Source organism: Hemiscyllium ocellatum, chromosome 1 (assembly GCF_020745735.1).
Source record: "Hemiscyllium ocellatum isolate sHemOce1 chromosome 1, sHemOce1.pat.X.cur, whole genome shotgun sequence".
In the NCBI taxonomy this organism is placed as follows: domain Eukaryota; kingdom Metazoa; phylum Chordata; class Chondrichthyes; order Orectolobiformes; family Hemiscylliidae; genus Hemiscyllium; species Hemiscyllium ocellatum.
The window spans coordinates 61468545-61493561 of NC_083401.1; the positions used below are offsets into that span (position 1 = coordinate 61468545).

General features: G+C 42.5%; 1 protein-coding gene and 1 long non-coding RNA gene across 2 annotated transcripts in view; one reads left to right on the plus strand and one right to left on the minus strand.

The window, feature by feature from the left end:
* Nucleotides 1–335: 335 nt before the first annotated feature.
* LOC132818640 (uncharacterized) lies at nt 336–17156 on the minus strand. Its single transcript, XR_009645006.1, has 3 exons — nt 17068–17156; nt 4716–4780; nt 336–1167 (listed from the first exon to the last, which is right to left on the minus strand). It is a non-coding gene; the product is annotated as an uncharacterized LOC132818640 (long non-coding RNA).
* The window catches only part of LOC132818630 (gamma-secretase subunit Aph-1b-like), a 94999-nt gene continuing 86549 nt past the window's right edge, over nt 16568–25017 (plus strand). Inside the window, exon 1 of the mRNA XM_060829643.1 lies at nt 16568–16930. Within this exon, the coding sequence (XP_060685626.1) occupies nt 16818–16930 (113 nt within the window). The 5' untranslated portion in view covers nt 16568–16817. The remainder of the gene's footprint in view (nt 16931–25017) is intronic.

Genomic DNA, 25017 nt, shown 5'->3' on the forward strand with positions numbered 1-25017 from the left:
GAAATGGTGGGTTTTTTTTCATCCGTGTGTAGGGCTACGAGGGAGAGAGGGTCGTGTCTTTTTGTGGCTAGCTGGTGTTCGTGTATCCTGGTGGCTAACTTTCTTCCTGTTTGTCCTACGTAGTGTTTGTGGCAGTCCTTGCATGGAATTTTGTAGATGACGTTGGTTTTGTCCATGGGTTGTAATGGGTCTTTTAAGTTTGTTAGTTTTTGTTTTCAAACAAAGAGGAAACAGTACGATAAACTGAGCTAAGTTGCAGTTGAACAACAGTGTTTCCCAACCACCCTTTTAATTTGAAACTTACAAGAAATAGATTCTATAAATCATCCCATTGGCTTATTGCTCAACCAGAGCTGAAAAATGTGTTGCTGGAAAAGCGCAGCAGGTCAGGCCGCATCAAAGGAGCAGGAGAATCGACGTTTTGGGCATAAGCCCTTCTTCAGGAATCTGAACAATTCCAGGCAACAGATTTTTTAGCTGTGATCTCCAGCATCGACAATCCTCACTTTCTCCTTATTGCTCAACCACACAATATACAAATCAGAGTAGACTATTTTGCCCTTTGAATCTGTTCAGTAAGATCATGGCTGATAATCCAACTAGGAACCCTGTTCCTGCTTTCTCCCCATACCTTTTGATTCCTTTAGCCCTAAGAACTATAGTTGTCTTCTTTCTAGGTTTTGACTCAACCACTGTCTGTGGCAAATATTTCCATAGGCTCAACACTCTTTGGGTGAAGAAATACCTTCTCTTTTTTCCAAACAATAAAGAAACCAATGTTACTATTTTAACTATTTTTGTAAAATTAAAAATTTGCATACATTTTCTTCACAACAATTATAAAGAATCAAAAAAGAAGAATATGACCATGGTTCAAAGGAGCAACATTTATTGACCATCCGTTGTTGCACTGAAATGCAATGGTGGTCCTTTTCTTGAAACACTTTAGTCAATTGACACTGAATGGTTGTGATTTTGGAGAAGATTTATAGCTCAATTTGTGGATCAGGTTGTCAGTTTGCTTGCTGAGCTGGTAGATTTGTTCTCAGACATTTCATCACCATGCTAGTGACATCATCATCTCCAGTGAAGCTTTGGTGTTCTGTTCCACTTGTTATTATCTGTCTTGGTCTGTCGTGGTGGGTGATATCACTTCCGGCTCTTCTTCTGAGAGGTTGATAAAGAGGGTCCAAATCAATTTGAAAAAACAAAGAAAATTTACAGCCCAGGAACAGGCCCTATGGCCCTCCAAGCTTGTGCCGATCCAAATCCACTGTCTAAACCTATCGCCTAATTCCTAAGAATCTGTAACCCTCTGCTCCCCACCTATTCATGTATCTGTTCAGATGCACCTTAAATGAATCTACTGTGCCTGTCTCTACTACCTCTGCTAGCAACACATTCCAGGCACCTACCATCCTCTGTGTAAAGTACTTTCTGCGTGTATCCCCTTTCTCCTCTCACCTTGAACCCATGACCTCTCCTTATTGAATCCTTCACTCAGGAAAAAAGCTTATCTCTATCAACCCTTGTCTATATCCTTCATGATTTTGTAGACCTCAATCAGGTCCTCCCTCAATCTCCTTTTTTTCTAATGAAAACAACCTACTCAGCCTCTCTTCATAGCTAGCACCTTCCATACCAGGCAACAGCCTTGTAAACCTTCTCTGCATCCTCTCCAAAGCATGCACACCCTTTTGGTAATGTGGTGACCAGGACTGTACACAATATTCTAAATGCAGCTGAACCAATTTCTTGTACAATTTTAACATGACCTGCCAGCTGTTATACTCAATACCCCATCCGATGAAGGCAAACATACCATGCCTTCTTGACCACTCTATCCACCTGTGCAGCCACCTTCAGGGCACAATGGACCGGAACTCCCAGATCTCTCTGTTCATTAACTTTTCCCAAGGCTCTCTGTTTACAGTATAGTTCACTCTAGAATTAGACCTTCCAAAATGCATCACCCCACATTTGCCTGGACTGAACTCCATCTGCCACTTCTCCACCCAACACTCCAGTCTATCTATATTCTTCTGTACTTTCACAGTCCCCTACACTTTTTGCTACTCTACCAATCTTCATATCATCTGCAAATTTACTGATCAGACCACCAATGCCCTCTTCCACATCTATGTATATCATAAACAACAGTGGCCCCAGCACTGATCCCTGTGGAACACCACTGGTCACCTTTCTCCATTTCGAGAACCTCCCTCATATACGTTTGTTAATGGAATTCCAGGCCTTTAGGAATTCCTGAGCGTGTCTTTGTTTAGCATGTCCCAGGATGGGTGTATTGTCCCAGTCAGACTGGTGTCCCACTTCATCTGTGTGCATGGACACCAGTGATAATTGGTCATGTCGTTTGGTGGCTAGTTGGTGCTCATGTATCCTGCCCGTCTGTCCAATGTAATGTTTGTTGCAGTCCTTGCAGGGTATTTTGTATATGACTGTCATTCTGCTAATTCATCAGGAGCTGTTACAGTGTGATGGTAGGTTTGTGGGCTACCATGATGCTTAGGGGCCAGAGTAGTCTGGAGTCATCCCCAAGCTGTCTTTAATGAATGGCAGGATGGCTAGAGTTTCTGGGCATGTTGTGTCTTCTTGTTTATGTCTGTTCTGTAGGAATCCACGGATTGTGCCTATTGGGTACCTATTGTTCCTGAATACATTGTACAAGAATTTTTGCTTGGCTTCTCTTAGTTCTTGGGTGCTGTAGTGTGTTGTGGCTCATTTAAATAATGTTCTGATGGAGCTCCGTGTGTGGGTGTTGTGGTGATTGCTCCTGTAGTTGAGGATCTGATCAGTGTGTGTGGCTCTCCTGTAAACGCTGGTGTGCAGCTCTCCATTGGCTATGCATTCTACCGTGATGTCCAGGAAGGGGAGTCTGTTGTTATTCCCCATCTTTTTGGTAAACTTTATACCAGTAAGAGTATTGTTTATCTGTTTGTGGATTTCTTTTAATTTGTTGCGTTTCATGGTGACAAAGGTGTCACCCACATAGTGGACACAAAGCTTGGGCTAGATTGTGGGAAGGACAAGTCCAGTTGAGTTTCTGATCAATGGTAACCCCCGGGATATTGATAGTGGGGGATTCAGTGATGGGAACACCAAATAATGTCAAGGGAGTGTGGTTACATTGTCTCCTATTGAAGATGCTCATTGCCTGATATTTGTGTGATGTAAATGTTACTTGTCAGCTCAAGCCTGGATATTGTCCAGAACCTGATTCATTTGAATGTGAACTGCTTCAGTATCTGAGGAGTCATGAATAGTGCTGAACATTATGCAATCATCAGGAAACATCCCCACTTCTGACCTTATGATGGAGTGAAGGTCATTGATAAAGCAACTGAAGATGTTTGGGCCTCGGACACTACCCTGAGGAACTCTTGCTGGGATGTCCTGGGGCTGAGATAACTGATGTCCAACAACCATTCCTATTGCCAGGTATGATTTCACTAGCAGAGAGTTTGCTCCTGATTCCCACTGATTTTAGTTTTGTTTAGGGTTTTTGATGACATTCTTCCTTGAATGTAGCCGAGATGTCAAAGGCTATCATTCTCCCCTCATCTCTGGAAATCAATTGTGTCCATGTTTGAATGAAGTCTGTAGTGAGGTCAGGAGCTGAGTGGCTCTGGTGGAACCCAAACTGGGTGTCACTGAGCAGGTTATTGTTGAGCAGGTGCCACTCGATAGCACTGTTGATGACACCTTCCATCACCTTACTGATGGTTGCGAGTACACTGATGGGATAATAATTGAGGGAAGTGATGGCATCATGGTATTATCTTAAGCTTAGAAACCCAGGTATATTCTGGAAACCCGGGTTCAAATCTCATCATGGCAGAAGATGGAATTTGAACACAATTTAAAAACCTGGAATTAAGAGTCTAACAATGACCATGAATCCATTGCCGATTGTCAGAAAGAGCCTATGTGGTTCATAAATGCCTTTTAGGGAAGGACCTACCTGGTCTGGCCTACATGGGACTCCAGACCAGCAGCAATGTGGTTGACTCCTAACTGCTCTCTGGAAAATTAGGGATGGGCAATAAATGCTGGCCTAGCCTATGAGGCTTTCATCCTGTGAATAATTTTTTGTAAAAAATGGATGAGTTGGATTTGTCCTACTTCTTATGTACAGGATATAGCTAGGCAATTTTCCACATTGTTGAATACGTGCCAGTGTTGTAAATGTACTGGAAGAGCTTAGCTAGGGGAGCAGTAAGTTCTGGAGCACAAGTCTTCAGTACTATTGCCAGAATGTTGTCATGGCCCACAGCCTTTGCAGTATTCATTGTCTCCAACCGTTTCATGATATCACATGGAGCGAATCAAATTGGCTGAAGACTGGTATCTGTAATGCTGGGGACATGAGAGGAGTCCCAGATGAATCATTCACTAAGTAAATCTGACTTAGTGTTTCTCAAACCTTTTCCAGGCGTGAGATCATTTTGATATGTCAGACCTCAACTGTCCCTAGAGTGAAGATCTGGGCAGGTGGGTATTATAGTTTTTGAGTGGAGGTGGAGTGCTTCACTTGCTCAGGGGGAGGAGAAAAGTTTTTGGTTGTTGAGCAGATGAGATACTTCAATAGTTGGCTAAGGAGGCTGGTAGAAGAAGAAGTCAGCTTTGGGGAATTGTTGAAAAAGCTGAATTTCTCCAAAAAAAAAGTGAACTATAAAATGAAAATGAACACCTACCTTTTCCCAGGTTTTGTTTTGCAGCAGCAATCAGTCTGGAGGCAACACGCCTTTAGGCCACGTCACTATGAGATAAAAATGTGAGCGATTAATGGTGGAGTTACAGCTGATGGAAATCCCCAAGCTCCAAGACATCCATTGCTGCCTTTGAGCTCAAATGCAAAATTCTTGTCTCCCATAGATTGGGGAGCTGTACGTCAGCAGTTAAAGAATATTCAATTGTTAAGGAGGTATGGGCTATTGAATAAGGTTTGGAAATTATCGTATATACTTGTGTAATAGTCGATCTCATGTAAAAGTTGACTCCCTATTTTTGTTCAAATAATCTGGGATTTTCCATATATCTCATGTAAAAGTGGACCTTAGTTCTCACAGATAACAGATCAAAGTTTATGAGTCAGTGTGCTGGCTATCATATGTTCCGCTTCACTCTTGGTCTTCCGGTCTGCTGGATGTTAATTCTGGCCCGGGTTTTCAGAATTACCGTAATTCACTTTTTAAAAATTCGTTTAGAGAGCAGTTGGGCTTCTGCTAATGATATGGTATGAATTTTGACAGGCATGAATTTCAGCCCCCCAAAATAATATCCATGTAATAGTCGACCCCATAAATTTAACCTTAAAAAGTAGTCAAACAATTTGACTATTACTCGAGTATATGTGGTAAACCTTGTCATGTGCAAATTTTATTCAGGCAACTTATTTTGAAAATAATTGGGTTAGACTTTTGTCTGTGGTCTAGACAGTAATTTGACAAGCATGACCTATTAGCTCAAAATTGAATGTCACTAGTCATTATTCCGTTGAACCAGGTTATTACCCAGTAAGCAAAGGCAAAAGACTCCTTTTGTTTAACAACTTTCGAGGCATTACTTTAGAAGCCTATTTTCATGCCTCATTGATGTCATAAATATAAATTCTGAAAGTGTTCTTTTTATTAATGTTTGGGACACCAAGAGACCAAGACACTATTACTTAATCTAACTTTGTCAGAACTTGTTCAGATGGGAGCAGTTGATAATTGCCAGTGAAATGTGATTTGCTTCAGGCACATATGTTAATCCTCCCTCTTCTGCCAGTTGGTCTATGGGAAGTTGAATCACAGCAGTTTAGCATGCAATATATACTAACATGCATTTGTGTGACTGATGCATGACTCATTGTTAGACTCAACATTTGTTCTCACACACACAAACAGGATTAAACCCAATTTTATGCACAGTGGTTCCACTTTTCAGTTATGACACTTTATTTGCTAAATTAAAGAAAGATGTGAGAGAGGACAGCAACAAATTAAAATTCAGTATGCATTTTCGCACTCTGTATTTTCAACATCACCTGTCATGCCTCTAAATGGCATCCTGACAGAATTTCCATTAGTAAGTGTTCCCGCCAAAGGGGAGATGTTATAATGCTAGTGGAGTTCAAGGGCTCCCACAGTATCTCACATAATTGCTTTATCCATATTTCACTAAATTTTCATCATTCATCTTAATTACAGGTAATTATTGACTGTGAAAACATGTGGAAATCAGCAGTACTCTCGATATGCAATGGATGCTGGAAAGCAGCTATAAGTTCCATCGTATTTAGGAACAAGTAATTGGTTTTATTCAGGATATCTTTCTTGGCAAAATCATAGATCCCCTACAGTGTGGAAGCAGGCCATTTGGCCCATTAAGTCCACACCAATCCTTCAAAGAGCACCTACTCTAATTTCGCATTTCCCAATGGTTAATCCATTCAGCCTGTGCATCCTTGGACACAATGTGTAATTTAGCATTGCCAATCCACCTAACCTGCACATCTTTGGACTGTGGGAGAAAGCCAGAGCACCTAAAAGAAACCTCTCCAGGCAGTCACCTGCGGGTGGAATTGAACCTGGGTCCCTGGTGGCAATGGTGTTAACCACTGAGCAACTGTGCCACAAAGAACTTTTGTCAAAAAACCTGAAAGCTAGCACTTCCAACAGTGCAGCATTCTCAGTGTACATCGTTAAGGTTTCAGCCTAGATTCAATACTCAAGTCTTTATAATGAGGCTCAAACTCATGAACTTGAGACTCAAAAGCAAGTGCACTGCTACTAAACCAACGTTAAAAATCACGCAACACCAGATGATAGTCCACCAGGTTTATTAAGAAGCACTAACTATCGGAGCACTGCCGGACTATAACCTGGTGTTGTGTGATTTTTAACTTTGTCCACCCCAGTCCAACAACGGCTCCTCCACATCACGACTAAACCAATGGCAATACTTCAAATGTGTGTTCTGCTGAAACAGTAAACAATCTAATTCCTCCAAGAATTTATTAAGACCGTGTGAAGAACACCCTCTACGTTGCAAACAAAATATCTCAACTGAAACCAACAATTATTCTTACAAATCAGATGAGACTTCCAGAAAGACTAACTAAACTGAAACAAATAAATTCCAGGAGTAGACAGTAATCACAGGAAAGCACTTAAACACTGGAGAAGGACAATTGTTGTAAAGGAGTCCCTGGACACTGGTAAGATAGCAGCAGATTGGAAGCAGGTTAAAGGGTGAGAAAATAAACACAGGCAACTCCACACCTAATGAACAATGAGAGAACATTTGATGGATTCAGGAGTTCCTACAGCCAATCTAATCAATTAGAGGGGTATATACTGTCGCAATACAGAGAAGCAGAAGAAAACACAAGAATGGAGGAAATAGTAGCACTGTAGTAATCCAGAGCTCATGCTAGTATTCTGGGAATAGGGAATTGAAACCCACCTTGTCTAATCATGACATTTGATTCAACAAAATCTGGAATTAAAACCTAATGCTGACCACGAGTCAATCATTGTAAAATTTCATCTGGTTCAATACTGGCCTTAAGGAAGGAAATCTTTCAACCTTACTTGGTCTGGTCTATATGTGACTTCAGACGCAAAGCAATGTAGTTGTTCCTTAAATGCTGTTGGAAATGGCCTAGAGAGCCAATCGGTTCAAGAGCAGTTAGGGGTTGTGCAACAAATACTGGCCTTGCCAGTGATGCCAACAACCCATGCCAGAATAAAAAATAAAAATGAACTGCTACAATAACAAGATATATTTAAAAAGCAATTTCAAGCAGAGAAAATATCCCAAAATCAATCAATAATAAAAAGGAGAAGAGATAGAGACATAGACATGTACAGCATGGAAACAGACCTTTTGGTCCAGCCTGTCCATCCCGACCAGATATCCCAACGCAATCCAGTCCCACCCAGTCAGCACCCGGTCCATATCGCTCCAAACGCTTCCTATTCATATACCCGTCCAAGTGCCTCTTAAATGTTGCAATTGTACCAGCCTCCACCACATCCTCTGGCAGTTCATTCCATAAACATATCACCCTCTGCGTGAAAAAGTTGCCCTTTAGGTCTCTTTTATATCTTTTCCCTCTCACCCTAAACCTATGCCCTCTAGCTCTGGACTCCCCAAACCCAAGGAAAAGACTTTGTCTATTTATCCTATCCATTCCCCTCATAATTTTGTAAACCTCTATAAGGTCACCCCTCAGCCTCCGACTCTCCAGAGAAAACAGCCCCAACCTGTTCAGCCTCTCCCTATAGCTCAAATCCTCCAACCCTGGCAACATCCTTGTAAAGGAGAAAGTGAGGACTGCAGATGCTGGTGATCAGAGCTGAAAATGTGTTGCTAGGAAAGCGCAGCAGATCAGGCAGCATCAAATGAGGAGAATCGATGTTTCGGGCATCCTTCTTCAGGAAAGTTTCCTGAAGAAGGGCTTATGCCAGAAACATTGATTCTCCTGCTCCTTTGATGCTGCCTGACCTGCTGCGCTTTTCCAGCAACACATTTTTTGACATCCTTGTAAATCTTTTCTGAACCCTTTCAAGTTTCACAACATCTTTCCAATAGGAAGGACACCAGAATTGCATGCAATATTCCAACAGTGGCCTAATCAAAGTCCTGTACAGCCGCAACATGACGTCCCAACTGCTGTACTCAATACTCTGAACAATAAAGGAAAGCACACCAAACGCCTTCTTCACTATCCTATCTACCTGTGACTCCACTTTCAAGGAGCTATGAACCTGCACTCCAAGGTCTCTTTGTTCAGCAACACTTCCTCGGACCTTAGCATTAAGTGTATAAGTCCTGCTAAGATTTGCTTTCCCAAAATGCAGCACCTCGCATTAGGTAAAAACAATGACTGCAGATGCTGGACACCAGATTCTGGATCAGTGTTGCTGGAAGAGCACAGCAGTTCAGGCAGCATCCAAAGTGCAGCGAAATCGACGTTTCGGGCAAAAGTCCCTCCTGATAAAGGGCTTTTGCCCGAAACGTTGATTTCGTTGCACTTTGGATGCTGCCTGAACTGCTGTGCTCTTCCAGCACCACTATACCAGAACCTCACATTTATCTGAATTGAACTCCATCTGCCACTTCTCAGCCCATTGGCCCATCTGGTCTGAAGGGATTGATGATGAAGGTGGGCTGTAAGGATCAAAGGGAAAAGATGAAGACTTAGAGAAGAAATTCTAAATTGTAGATGCTAACGGCACAGCCAGGGGATGCACAAGAGCCAGAGTTAAAGGAATACTTTCTTTTTCATTCCCATAGCCTGTTGATTCCCTGATACTGAAAACATCTGATAGAAGATACAGAAAAAAACTGCTGGAAGAAGTGTCTGGTGAAACTGAGGAACTTGAATATTATTATTTAGAGTACAGGACAAATTAATATGACATCATCAAGGAATTGTTGGACCTAATTCTAAACATCCTGAGACTTTAAATAATACAGCAAAAGAGATATTGGATAAATTTAAATACAGAAAAAAAAGCTGGAAAAACCCAACAGATCACATAGCATTATTGGGAGAGAAATAATGTTTCAGCTTCCATCTGGATTGATGACGATGGATGCATTAATTTGGTTTTCCAAAACTGCTCAGATTCTAGAACATTCTAATGCTTTGGAAGGTAGCAAACATAACAGCACTATTCAAGAAAAGCAGGAGAGTGAAAGCTATGAATTATAAGCAACCATTGATTGTAGGGAAATGGTAGGATCTATTAATAAAGACATAGCAGCAGAGAGTCATAACACATCCACACTGAATTAGCTCAGATTTGGACAAGAAAATTGTTTCACAAAGTATGAAAATAGAAAATGCTGGAGAATCTCAGCAGATCTGGCAGTCTGGAGAGAAAAAAACAGAGTTAACATTTCAAGTCTAAAGACTTATTTCAGATTTGCAGCATCCGCATTGTTTGCTTTTGATTTTGTGTTTTAAAAAAGTTATGAAATTTTTAATAGTATTCCCAGCAGGGTTTTTAAAAAATTGTTAATGTGATGAATGTCACTGGATGGGCAGCAGTTATTCCCACCCCTCACTGCCCTTCAGAAAGTGGTGAGTCGTTCTTGAACCATTGCAGTCTGAAGTTATAAATCACACAACACCAGGTTATAATCCAACAGGTTTAATTAGAAGCACTAGCTTTTGGAGCACTGCAACCTCCTGATGAAGGAACATCGATCTGAAAGCTAGTGCTTCCAATTAAACCTGTTGGACTATAACCTGGTTTTATGTGATTTTTAACTTTGTACACCCCAGTCCAACACTGACATCTCCAAATCATTGCAGTCTATGTAGTTTCGAAACATTCACATGACTGTTAGGTTGAGTTCCAGGATTCTGACCTAGTGACAGTGAAGAAAAGGTGATAAAGTTCCAAGTCAGGATGGTTTGTGGCTTGGAGGGGAATTTGCAGGTTGTGGTGTTCCCATGTACTTGTTGCTCTTGTCCTCTTAGGTGATAGATGAGTTGACAAGTGATCGTAAATTTTCCCAAACTGTCCTGGAATTTAGTTCTTGCATTCCTGGTGTGCTATGTGTCCCATACTTCTCTACGTAAGGAGGGATTGATTACTTATGGCCTTCTCTTCCCATTCCTTGAACTTATTGGGAACTGCGCTGTACAGGAGCAGCACAGTATGTATGCATGGATACTTAAGCATGAGGGAGCGGCAGAACTGACCAACACTCTCATTTGGATTCCTGATGAAGGGCTCCTGTCCAAAACATCGATTTTCCTGCTCCTCGGATACTGCCTGACCTGCTGTGCGTCTCCAGCACCACTCTAATCTTGACTCTAATCTCCAGCATCTGCAGTCCTCACTTTCTCCTAGCACTGTCATCTGTCTGGCTCTTACAGAGGCTTTTTACACTTGGGAGGGAATCTGGGTCTGGGAGAGACCCTAGTGGGGTTCACAATGGCAGAGTAGAACGATTCAGCTGGAGCTTCTCCAATCCTTCCGTGAGTAGAGGAGCAGAATAGTGGAAAATAAAATTTAATCCTTAAGAATGCAAAATGAGGCATTTTTGGATGATTAACAAGGCAAGAGAGTACATGTTGAATGGTAGGGCCTTAGGAAGTACACAAGGTCCTCGATGTGCATGTCCATATATCCTTGAAGGCACAATAAGTAGGTAAGATGATTCAGTGGGCATATGAAATTAGTAAAGGCATTGATACACAAGCATGAGGTTGTGATGGACTGGTACACAACATTAGGTAGGTCACAGCTGGAATACTGTGTGCAGTTCTGGTCACCACAATATAGGATGTGATTGCACTAAAGAAGGTGCAGAAGAGATTCACCAGCATGTTGTTGCCAGGGCTGGCACAATTCAGCTGTGAAGAGAGACTAAAAAGTCTAGTGTTGTAGAGGGAACAATAACCAGAGGGCACAGTTTTAAGGATTAGGAGATTTAGAGGGGATTTGAGAAAAAAATTATTTTACCCAGAGGGTGGTAGGTATCCAGAATTCTCTACGTGAAAGGGTAATATAGGCAGGAACTCTCAAGATGTTTAAGAACAATTTAGATGAATGCTTGAAAACACCACGTCAAACAAGGCTGAGTGAAGTGCTGGGAAGGTGGCATTCAAGCTGATGGCTGTTTGATGTCTGGCATGGACAACTTGGCCTCGAGGCCTCTTTCTGTCCTGAATCACACTATTATTCTGTGAGTCTCTTGGCAGGCTTACGATGTTAGGCAGGGAGGGTGGGAGCTAAGGTTTCAGGGCAAACCTGAAGTGATAAGGATGGGAGCCACCAAACCCATACCATCCCACATACTCTCCCGTTTTTCTGGCAAAGTGTCCAAGAATTGCTCAACCTGGCAGTTGATATCAAATGCTTGGAAGGTGCTGTCAGACGAGACTGGGTACGTTACTGCAGTGCATCTTGTGGAAGGGACATGATATTAGTAGTGCATGTCAAGGGCAAAGGGAGTGGATGCAGTAGGTAGTGGATAACGTGACAATCAAATGGGGTTGCTTTGTCAGGAACACCCTGGTGAATCTCTTCTGCAACCTCTGTGTAATCACGTCCTTTCTATAGCGTACTGACCAGACTGCACACAGTACTTCAACTGTGTCCTAATTAATGTTAGATACAGCTCCATCAAAACTTCCTTGCTATGGTCTTCAATGTCTTGACTAATCCCATCTTAATGACTAATGCCTGCTTAACCATCCTACCTATCTGTCCTGCTGCCCTCAAGAAGGTTGAGCTTCATGGAAGATATGGAATATAGGGAAATCATGGAAGGTATAGAATGTAGGAAAACAGATAGTGACAACTTGAAAAATGTCCATTTAAAAAAGGAAGTGCTAGATGTCTTCAAATACATAAATGTGGATAAATCCCTATGACCTGATCAGGTGTACCCTAGAATTCTGTGGGAAGCTAGGGAAGTGATTGCTAGGCCCCTTGCTGAGATATTTGTATCAGCGATAGTCACAGATGACGTGCCAGAAGACTGGAGGATGGCTAACATATGCCACTATTTAAGAAAAGTGGTAAGGCCAAGCCAGGGAACGAAAGACCGGTGACCCTGACATCAGTGGTGGGCAAGTTGTTGGAGAGAATCCTGAGGGACAGGGTGTATGTGTATTTGGAAAGGCAAAGACTGATTAGGGATAGTCAACATGGCTTTGTGCGTGGGAAATCATGTCTCATGAACTTGATTGAGTTTTTTGAAATAACAAAGACAATGAGGAGGGCAGATTGGTGGACGTGATCTATATGGACTTCTGTAAGGTGCCTGACAAGGTTCCCCATGGGAGACTGGTTAGCAAGGTTAGATCTCATGGAATCCAGGGAGAACTAGCCATTTGGATGCAGAACTGGCTCAAAGGTAGAAGACAAGAGGACGGTGGTGAAGAGTTGGTTTTCAGACTGGAGGTCTGTGACAATGGAGTGCCACAAGGATCGGTGCAGAGCCCACTACTTTTCATCATTTTTATAAATGATTTGGATGTGAGCATAAGAGATATAGTTCGCAGATGACACCAAAATTGGAGGTGTAGTGGACAGCGACGAAGGTTACCTCAGATTACAACAGGATCTTGACCAGATGGGTCATTGGGCTGAGAAGTGGCAGATGGAGTTTAATTCAGATAAATGCGAAGTGCTGCATTTTGGGAAAGCAAATCTTAGCAGGACTTACACACTTAATGTGGGAGTGTTGCTGGACAAAGAGACCTTGGAGTGCAGGTTCATAGCTCCTTGAAAGTAGAGTCACAGGTAGATAGGATAGTGAAGGTGGTGTTTGGTCTGCTTTCCTTTATTGATCAAGAGTATCAAGTATAGGAGTTGGGAGGCCATGTTGCAGCTGTACAGGACATTGGTTAGGTCACTTTTGGAATATTTCACCCAATTCTGGTCTCCTTCCTATCAGAAGGATGTTGTGAAACCTGAAAGGTTTCAGAAAAGATTTACAAGGATGTTGCCAGCGTTGGAGCATTTGAGCTATAGGGAGTGGTTGAATAGGCTGGGGCTGTTTTCCCTGGAGCGTTGGAAGCTGAGGGGTGACCTTATAGAGATTTATAAAATCATGAGCGACATGGATAGGGTAAATAAACAAGGTCTTTTCCCTGGAGGGTGACACGTGTATAGAATGTGCTGCCAGAGAAAATGGTGGAGGCTAGTACAATTGCAACATTTGAAAGGCATCTGGATGGGTATATGAATAGGAAGTTTGGTCTGGGCCAGGTGCTGGCAGATGGGACTAGATTGGGTTGGGATATCTGCTCAACATGGATGAGTTGGACTGAAGGGTCTGTTTCCATGTTGTAGATCTCTAGGACTCTGTTTCTCAAATCCCCTCTAGACATAGTGCTCCTTAAATTGAAAATGTGGCCCCTGGTTACTGACCCCTACACTAACAGGAAGAGTTTCTCTTAAAACTACCTAATTTAGGCTTCTCAGAATCTTGTACACCTCAAATCAAATTTCTCCTTAGGCTTCTCTGTTCTAATTAAAACAATACCAGCCTTTCTAATTGCTTTTCATAGCTGAATTGCTCCCACCCAGGAAACACCCTGGTGAATCTCTTCTGCAAACTCTATGCAATTACATTCTTTCTACAGTGTAGTAACCAGAACTACACACAGTACTTCAGCTGTGCCCTAATTAATGCTACATACAGCTCCATCGTAACTTCCTTGCTCTGGTCATCAACGTCTTGACTAATCCCACATGCCTGATTAACTACCTACCACCGCCTCGACCATGACCCCAGCACCCCCATCACCAAACCATCATCTCCCAGACCATACAGAACCTCATCACCTCAGGAGATCTCCCACCCATAGCTTCCAACTTCATAGTCCGGGAACCCCACACTGCCTGGTTCTACCTCCTTCCCAAGATCCACAAGCCTGACCACCCTGGCCAACCTATTGTCTCAGCATGCTCCTGCCCCACTGAACTCATCTCTACCTACCTCGACACTGTCCTATCCCCCTAGTCCAAGAACTCCCCACATACGTTCGAGACACCAGCCACACCCTCCACCTCCTCCAAGATTTCCATTTCCCCGGCCCCCACCGCCTCATCTTCACCATGGATATCCAATCCCTCTACACCTCCATACGCCATGATCAGGCTCCAAGCCCTCTGTTTTTTCCTTTCCCGACGTCCCCAACAGTACCCTTCCACCGACACTCTCATTCGTTTGGCCGAACTGGTCCTCACCCTTAATTTCTCCTTCGAATCCTCCCACTTCCTCCAGACCAAAGGGGTAGCCATGGGCACACGTATGGGCCCCAGCTATGCCTGTCTCTTTGTTGGCTACGTAGAACAGTCAATCTTCCGTAATTATACTGGCACCACTCCCCACCTCTTCCTCCACTACATTGATGACTGCATTGGCACCACCTCATGCTCCCGCGAGGAGGTTGAGCAATTCATTAACTTCACTAACACATTCCACCCTGACCTTAAATTTACCTGGACCATCTGACACCTCCCTCCCCTTCCTGGACCTCTCCATCTCCATTAATGAAACTGACATTTTTTACAAACCCACCGACTCCCACAGCTACCTGGATTACACTTTTTCCCACCCTACCGCTTGCAAAAATGCCATCCCGTATTCCCAATTCCTCCGCCTCCCCCGTATCTGCTCCCAGGAGGGCCAGTTCCACCACATAACACACCAGATGGCCTCCTTCTTTAGAGACTGCAATTTCCCTTCTCACGTGGTTAAAGATGCCCTCCAACACATCTCGTCCACATCCCGCACTTCCGCCCTAAGAACCACCCCTCCAACCGTAACAAGGACAGAATGCCCTGGTGCTCACCTTCCACCCTACCAACCTTCGCATAAACCAAATCATCCGCCAACATTTCCACCACCTCCAAAAAGACCCTACCACAGGGATCTATTTTCCTCCCCACCCCTTTCCGCAAAGATTGTTCCCTCCGTGACTATCTGGTCAGGTCTACAACCCACCCTCCCATCCTGGCACCTTCCCCTGCCACCGCAGGAACTGCAAAACCTGCGCCCACACCTCCATCCAAGGCCCTAAAGGAGCATTCCACATCCATCAAAATTTTACCTGCACATCCACTATTATCATTTATTGTATCCATTGCTCCCGATGCAGTCTTCTCTACATTGGGGAGACTGGATGCCTCCTAGCAGAGCACTTTAGGGAACACCAATCAACCACTCCGCCCCATGGCCCAACATTTCAACTCCCCTTCCCACTCTGCAGAGGACATGGAGGTCCTGGGCCTCCTTCACCGCTGCTCCCTCACCACCAGACACCTGGAGGAAGAACGCCTCATCTTCCGCCTCGGAACACTTCAACCCCAGGGCATCAATGTGGACTTCAACAGCTTCCTCATTTCCCCTCACCTCACCCTAGTTCCAAACTTCCAGCTCAGCACTGTCACCATGACTTGTCCGACCTGCCTAGCTCCACTCCACCCTCTCCTCCCTGACCTATCACCCTCATCCCCTCCCCCACTCACCTATTGTACTCTATGCTACTTTCTCCCCACCCCCACCCTCCTCTAGCTTATCTCTCCACGCTTCAGGCTCTCTGCCTTTATTCCTGATGAAGGGCTTTTGCCCGAAACGTCGATTTTACTGCTCCTCGGATGCTGCCTGAAGCTGTGCTCCTCCAGCACCACTGATCCACCCTCCCTACCTGTCCTGCTGTCTTCAATGATCTATGGTCATACACACCAATGTACCCAGTCTGCTTTCCACTACTCTAACATTCAACGTACACTCCCCTGGGCTAGTGTTGCTGGAATCCACGCCCATCTCAGCAAGTACCTATCGCTTCACCGCAATCCTGAACGCGCCTTGTACAAAGCTGCACCAGAGGCAGGTTAAGCTGATTTTGACGTAAAGGTACCAAATCATGTGAGATGTGCGCAGGCGCATCACCTCTGCCCTGCTCCACCCTCGCGGATTGATCTCGCGAGATGTGGGGGGGGTCTCTCGCGGGGGCGGGGGGGCGGTGTGGTGTGATGTGGGCGGAGCAGTGGAGGCGGGGCACAGTCGCCCCTCCCCCTCCCCCCTCCCCCCTCCGGGCCGCGCTGTGCGGATTGCCTTTTGTTTCTGGTGAAGGGACAAGGAGCCCGGGGAGAGGTCGGAGGCGAGAGCAGGCTCTTTGTCGGTGTTGGCGCTGAGCCTCGGAGCGTGTGCGGGCAGCAGCGTACACCTTCCCCCCCCCCCCCCCCCGGCCTCAGCAGCGGAGCGGGTTGTCATGTCCCGGGGACTGGATCGGAGCTGCGCCCCCCGGGCTCGCTGCTGACGAGATGACCGTGGCTGTTTTCTTCGGTTGCACTTTCATTGCCTTCGGACCCGCTTTGGCTCTGTTCATCTTCACCATCGCCAAGGACCCGCTCCGAGTTATCATCCTGATCGCCGGGTAAGCTTGGTGCAGGGCCGGCCTGCCGTCCCTCCTCTGTCGCAGTCCCCCTCCTCGGGTTCATTCTCATCAATGCTCTGAAACTGCTCTTTAATCAACCAGGGGGTGTTTATATATATATATATATATATATTTACTTATTTATCTCGGGCCGAGCAATCTGTCCGTCCGGCCGTCAGCACAAAGGCAAAGCTGCATCTGAACGTGACTTCTTGCGTTATTTTCCTGACCCCCTTCCTTCCTCTCCCTCCCTCCCTCCCTCCCTCCCTCCCTTTCTGGAGCTTTTTCCAATCAGAGGTGCTCCTTGTCTACACCCAGGCCATGGTCCCATGGCTGTCCATGAAACCTGAATGTGGGATAAGTCCGTCGGAAGCTTCAGAAAAGGAGCTGAATTTCGAGTTCGGGCCAGACGCCCAGCAGAGTGGCTGTCACTTCAGCTAACATTGTCTGTAAAATCTGTCATTCACCTTTTTTTGAAAAAAAAATAAAGTCAAGTTTTCTGTGTCGAGATTGTTTGCTCTCCATCTGGGATTGGAACTTTCTGACGTGGTGATTAATCAAACAGGTTTTTTCCCCACTTCTGTGTGATAGAACAAGTTGACACATCGTTTCGTTTAAAAACAAACCGTGACCTTGTTTGTAAAATGAGATTTGGCTGGCCAACATGTTGAAAAGGTTAGAATGGCATGGGAACACTGGCAGATTTCAATTTGCACCAACTCTTTTGTTTTCCCCATTGTCTAGTTCTATAGGGGTTTGTGTAGTTTTTTTTCCTCCTATTGTTCACTGGTTACCAGGTTGTTTCATGTCAACCTATCTTTGGCCTCATCCTGTGAGTTATTGTTTTGTTTCTTCCTTGTTAAACTTTGCTTGAACTGTATGATTTAGAACCAGCAACCACCTTTGCGAGCTCGCAAAGAATTTAAAACTAGTGATATGTTAGAAAATTTAAAGGAGAACTAAAATCTAGTGAAAAATATTTTTGTTTGAAATACTTGCCTTTCACACTCCCTCCACCATTCCACTGTGATTTTCTTATTTAAAGAAGATCAAGTGTTGTCTTCATGTGAAGCTAGCTTAGAATGTATGTTTAGTTAGATCAGATGATAGAGATGTTATTCCTTCCCCATTTAAAAGTCATAGATTTCATTTGAATAATAAGATTTCCATAGTGGAATGGAAACTGGTCATGTAAAGATGTCTTGTTGCATCCCCTGGCAGTGCTGGTGCTGCAACAGATTACATTTATACATTTACATTTAACCTGGATAATGCCCAGAGGCATTTCCTGAAGGTATCAGCAGGAAAATTGAAGCTGAACTGAAAAAAAAGAGAAAGCAGAAAGGCATAATCAAATGGAGTGTCGTAAAGGTGGATTTTGAGGAGGAAGCTATAGGAAGGAAGGAACTTGAGGGATTTATGGAAAACACAACAGCTAACACAAGTGATGTAGTGGGAAGTGAGGATGTACATGAAGCAGAGTTATAGAAATAGAGTTTGAGGTGTGATTGTAAGATCACTGGAGTTTAGAACGATTGAGAGGGAAAATAAAGCATGAGGAATTTAAACCCAATATTGTGAACTTTTCTGTGGCCACATGAGGGGAATGGAAGCCAGTATAGAGCAGTGTAAATATTGGGACTTGGTTCATGCTAAAATATGAAGAGGTGTCATTTGGGTGAGCTGAAGTTCGCTGAAGTCAGTAAAGCATCAGCGCAGCTAAGCCTGCCAGCAAAGGCATGGATGTGCATATCAATGGCAGATGGAACAAGGTAGACGAAAACCTGGATGATGATGTGCATGTGGAAGTAAGTCATTTTGATGATGTGGGGATAGGATGGAAAATCTCAGTTGGAATAGGAAGCTACAAAGAAGCTCATTCAACCTGAGACTGAAATGGGGGATCTGACTGTGGGCAAGAGTTTGTCCTATAATGATGCTATAATTCTTCAGTGCTTAGTGAAGGAAACATCAGCTTTAAAAGAGGATGTTGAACAACTGGCCTTGAAAGTTGGTGAAGAAGTTCAGTACATTTGGTTACTGACCCAGTCAGTGAATCATGTCAGAATGGCAAGAAGTGGATATGTGGGGAGCAGACACTGTTAGGGGAAGTCTGAAATTAAGTGGATGAAATAAGTCCTCTGCTGGAGAACTAATAGCTTCAGCTCCATGGATTGGAAAGCAGACTGCCTATCACATTGGGCAGTGGAGAAGAGGCATAGTGATTGACTGGCAGAGTTTTAGGCTGATAATATGTACTTGCTCATAGTCACGTTGAGTGTCATCCGTGACTATCCGTGGTGCTGTGGCAAAAGCAGAAAGCTGATAAAATGAATTTAAATAGGGTACAGGGAGAGATATGGGTAGTTTTGGGAAGTGACAGCATGTTCAGAGATCTTGATGGAAATTGGAGTTGGGGCAGTAGGACAAATATTGAGGGTAAACTCTCTGGAGGATGATAATGATCAATTTATAAATACCACCTCAGTGAATGAAATGATGTTATTGCATTTCTGTTAGACAAAGGAGATCTGGAAATACTTGTTAACAAGGCTGAACTAAGTGTTTTAGAACTTTACTAGATACATGTGTTGCTCTGATTTTAGCGTATGCAACAGTTCAGCCTTTAAGGAATTCCTAGGCCTTATCGCCCATTGTCCCGAATGTTTAGAGATCAAGTGCCTGAAGTGTCAACTTTGTTTCTGTCTCCACTGCTACCTGGTCTGCTCAGTTTTTCCAGCTTTTGAAAGCCGTTGGCTATGTAACATTCCAGGACATTATGATTTGATGTGTGTTATCTGAGATTAACGGTGTATATAATGTTAGTAATGATGATAATCCTCATTATTTTTTGTCAAGTGAGATGTAATTGATATAATCCAAAAGAAAATGCTTCTGTTCTTTCGTCAAGCAGCCAAATTAAATGAAATTAAGAGGTGAGGTGAAGTCTTTAGATTAAACTAATACTCTTAATTAATATTGAGCATGTAAAAAGAACTGCTCTTCTTATTCAGAAGTTTCAGTAAGAGAACTGGAGAGATGAGTTAATTGATCTTTTTTCATTTAAATCATCTGATCAATTGAAGAAATATCCATATGGGAGAATATCTGAGTGGAGCCTCACTCATCCATCTATAGTGAACAGAATGAGTACAATGTGGAAACCAAATAAGCTTTATTTAGATTATGTGGTCCAATTTAAATTGTTCAATCTTACCAAAAAAGGCAGTACCATTAAGAGAAAAATTTCTTCAGAGTTAAATATGTTAGAAAAGTTTCCAGCTGCCATTTTCCACATATGCCACATCATTTTAATAGATGTGAGACATGCATAGAATATTCTATTGACATGCCTTTGCACAAGTCCTACTGCACGCAGTATTGCATTGTTTTCCTTTGGTCTTCTCATGGGTTGATTAGAATAAAAATACACAAGACATAACTTGACTGTGTAATTGTACCCTTGATAAACTATGCTCCCCCACCAACTTCAAAGTGCCACATTCGTAGATTCCAGTTGAGGATAGAAACTAGGAGGGGGTGTAGGCTTTTCAGCCTTTTGAGCATGCTCCACCATTCATTATCATCTGGGCTGATCATCCAACTCAGTATTCTGTTTTCCACTTTCTCCCAAAATGCTTTGAACTAGCTCCAAGCACTACATGTAACTCCCACATGAAAGTATTAAACGTTTTAGCCTCACTGCTTCCTGTTGCAGAAAATTTCAGAGTCTCATTCTCTGGATGAAGAAATTTCTCGTTTCAGTCTTAAATGAACGACCCCACGTGCTTAGACTGTTAGAACATCCTTTCTGCATTTATTCCTATCTAGTCCTATCAAAATTTAGTAGGTTTTTATGTGATCTTCTGTGAATGTCTTCTGAATTAATCCAGTCTGTTTTCATCCCGCCGTGCCAGGAATCAGTCTGGCAAACCTTTGTTACACTCCCTCCATATCCAGATTATCCTTCAGATAAGGAGACTGTAATTGCATACAGTACTCCAAGTGTGATCTCATCAAGCACCTGTATAATTGCAACAAGACCACTCTGCTCTTGTACTCGAACCCTGTTACGATGAAGGCCAACATATCATTTGCCTTCATTGTCTGATGCTCCTGCATATTTATTAACAGTGATTGGTGTACAAGGAGTCCTAGGTCTCATTACACATGTCCCTTTACCAATTAATCATCAATCGGATAATAATGTGCCTCCTGTTACTGCTCCCAAAGTAGACAACCTCACATTGATTCACATTAAACCTCATCTGCTATGAATTTTCCCACTCAACTTGTACAAATCATATTGAAGCATCTCTCTATCCTCCTCACAATTCACCCTCCCTCCCAGCTTTGTGTTGTCTGCAAACTTGGAAATATTACATTTAAAGTTCTTGTTTGAATCATGAATATATATTGTGAATAGCAGGATCCAAACACTGATCCCTGGGTACCCCACTAGTCACAGACTGCCACTTGGAAAATTACCTGTTTATTTCTACTCTGTTCCCTTTCTGCCAAACCATTTTCTCTACAGGTCATCCACTACCCACAATGTTATGCTCTTCAATCTCTTATGTGGTACTTTATTGAAAGCTTTGAATGTCCAAGTAAACCACATCAAGTGACTCTCCCTTATCATTTCTACTTGTCCCATCCTCAAAAAGTTCCTATAGATTTATCAAACATGATTTCCCTTTCATAAATCCATGCCGACTCTATCCAATCTTGTTCCTGTTTTCTATGTACTCTGCTTTTAAATGTTTTATAATGGACTGAAGCATCTTCCCTACTACTGATGTTAGGCTAACTAGTCTATAAATTCCCTATTTTCTTTATACCATTTAAAAAAAAAAGTAGTGTCACATTAGTTATCTTGCAATACAGAGGAACTGTTTCAGAGTCTGCAGAATTTTGAAGGATGACTACCAAAGCATCCAATATTTCTCCTGCTGTGCTGGGATTTAGGTTGTTAGGCCCTGTGGATTTATGGGCCTTTAGTCCCATCAATTTTCCTAATTCCATTCCCCACTAATGCTGATTTCCTATAGTTCCTCCTCTCACTAGACCCTGCATTCCCCAACATTTTTGTGGCATGTTCCCCATTTTAACTTACCCTGCTTCTGATTGTAAAGATTCTACATTTGTCTTCAGTAATCATTATCTTTTCACACACCTATGGAAGCTTTAACAGTCGGTTTTACATTCCTAACAAGTTTACTCTTGTACTTTATTTTCCCCATTTTAATCAATACCTGTACTTTCCTTAGCTGAAATCTAAACTCCCAATCCTCAGATGTGTTGTTTCGTTTTGACCATTTTGTAAATCCCTTCCCTGGATATAATGCTATCCCTAATTTCCATTGTTAACTACAGTCGGGCCACCTTTCCTGTTTTCGTTTGACAAAAATGTGCCAGACAGGAATGAACAATTGTTGCAGTTCCTCCAGGCACTTTTTAATGTTTGCCATTCCTTATCGACTGACATTCCTTTTAGTAATGTTCCCAATTTACTGTCTTCAGCTTGTGCGTCATTCTATTATAGATTCCATTAATAAGATTCAGGTTGGTAGATATATTTAGATAGGCCAGTAACATATCCTTAAATTTCTATCGTGATATCTGAGAAATGTTTTGCTGTCATCAGTGAATTAACAAATGTATAAAATGTGAATGATTTCCTAACGAACCAAGGAGCATGTTGAAAGCATTAAATAAGTACATTCGTCTTCACAATCGAGAAATATGACGTGAAGGTTACACTTAAACCTCCCACGGGAAAAATATGGGCAAGATGTAATAATTAAAAAGAATATGCTTAAAATTAGGAAAGTTATGTCACTTGGGTGAATATTTCCTGGGTTTTTGAAAGAAGCAAAATGTGAAGTCGTCGAAATAATGATTACAGTCTTTCAATACTCATTGTACCAGAGTCTGGAGGAAAGTTAGATCAATATTGAGGAAATGGAGGAGGGATTATCTTATAAAGCATGTAGACTCGAATGTTGAGAGTAACATTTCGAAGTCTTAACACTGATGCAAAAAATATTGCATAGAAGATAATCTTGAAAGTAGTTTCCAGTGTCAGGTTGATAATAATGGGCATAATGATCAATAGGACAGGAACGTGGAGTATGAAAATCTGCATTTCACTGGATTAATATTGAAAGATATTATGCCAAAAAAACCCTATCCCTGTAACTCTGCTCTTCCCATGGCCAATCTACTTAACCTGCACATCTTTGGATTGTGGGAGATGCCAACTCCGCACAGAACTGTTGTTACTTTCCTTTATAAAAATGTCACAGATTAGAAAAGCAGTGCTAATGTTTGGACTTCATAAATTATCTGGGAATATTGTGGATTGTTTTTGGCGTGGCACTTCAAGGAAAAATATAAAAAGCCTTGGAAAAGATACAGTAGCTTCATTAAGCTCATTAAGCTGTTACTTGGGATTAGCAACTTTGAGGAAGTTGAAAGAAATCAGACTGTTCTTCATGGAACATAGATGGTTGAAAGTCTGTTAGAATGATGAGATATTTTGATAATATGGAAATAAAATAATTTGCTCACAAAGTTATTTAATAATCTGAGGTTGTTGATGTCAAGTCACTGAAAATATGCAAATTTTTTTCATTAAGTAGTTGCCTTAAGGAATGTTCTACATGAACTGGTGGCGGAAGCTGATTCCATTTTAAAAATACTTTGAAAGTTACTTGAGGGGAAACTTCAGGTATAACAGACAAAAAGCAAGAGTGTACAGCCCTGCATGATTGCCCTTTTAGAAAGTCAGCGCAAGCATGGCCGGCCGAATGGTTTTCAATTCTACCTTACGTTTCCAGAAATAGAAGTAAATTATGCAAAGGTCAGTTGAGGGCAAACGGGGAAATATTCACCACAAGGCTTTTTGGCTTGTACTTGTAAAATGCAAGTTGTGACCCAATTTCCATGTTGAGATCTGAACAAAGGGACCAAAGAACTGTGGATGCTGGAAAACAGGAACAGAGTCAATAATTGCTGGAAAAACTGTGGAGAGAAAGCAGAGTTAATGTTTCAGGTCCAGTGTGTCCCCAATCTTTCTCTAGCATAGATACCAATCTTTTCCTTGCTGCAATCAGTACGGAACAAGTCACTGGACCTGACACGTTAACTCCACTTTCCCTCCGCAGATGCTGCCAGATCTGCTGAGTTTTTACAGCAAGCTTTGATTTTGTCTATGTTAAGATCTGTCATGTCTAATTATGATCAAATGCAGGGACAGTAGCAACATGGATTAAAAAATTGAGTGAGTGACCAGAAATGGAGAGTTGTTAGTGAATGTTTCTATGACTGGAAAAGGGTTTGTATTGGAGTTCCACATGGGTCAGTGTTAGGACCATTGCTCTTCCTGATGTATATCAGTGAAAAATCTCAGTCTCCAGTCATAAATTTAAAATTTGTGGATGATATGAAATCTTGAAATGTTACAAACACTGAGGTTGAAAACTTGAAAAAGACTGCCAGTTGGTGCAATGGACAGTCAAGTGGCAATGATGTTTGATACAGAGAACTGTAGAGTGATTCATTTTGCTAGGAAGGTACAAGCAGACAATAAAAAAATAGAGAGCATTTGTAGATGGGATGCACGAGAGAAGGACATAGTAACTTAACGTTACAGGGCAGGTTAAGAGGGTGAAAATAAAGTATATAGCATCCTTAGCATTGATAATAGGGGCATAGCTTACAAGAGCAGGAAGGTTATGTTGATTTTTATTCCCTCTTTATGCTTTAAAGCCTGCATTGGTTGCCCGTCTGAATTGCTTGCTCAGCCATTTCAAAGGGCACTTGAGACTTAGTATTGTTGTTGACCTTAAGTTGGCCAGACCTAGTAAAGTTGGCAGATTACCTTCCCTAAGGGAACCAGATTTATTTTTATGATTTTGAATGATCATTGTCATGGTTGCCGTTACTGAGATTAACTTCCAATTCCAGAAGAATTGAATTTACACTCTAGCAGCTGCTTTAATGGGTTTATGTCAGTGTCCCACCAACCCTAATTTTGGGACCCCTAGATTGAGTCCAGCATAACAATATGTCTCACCTTAGAA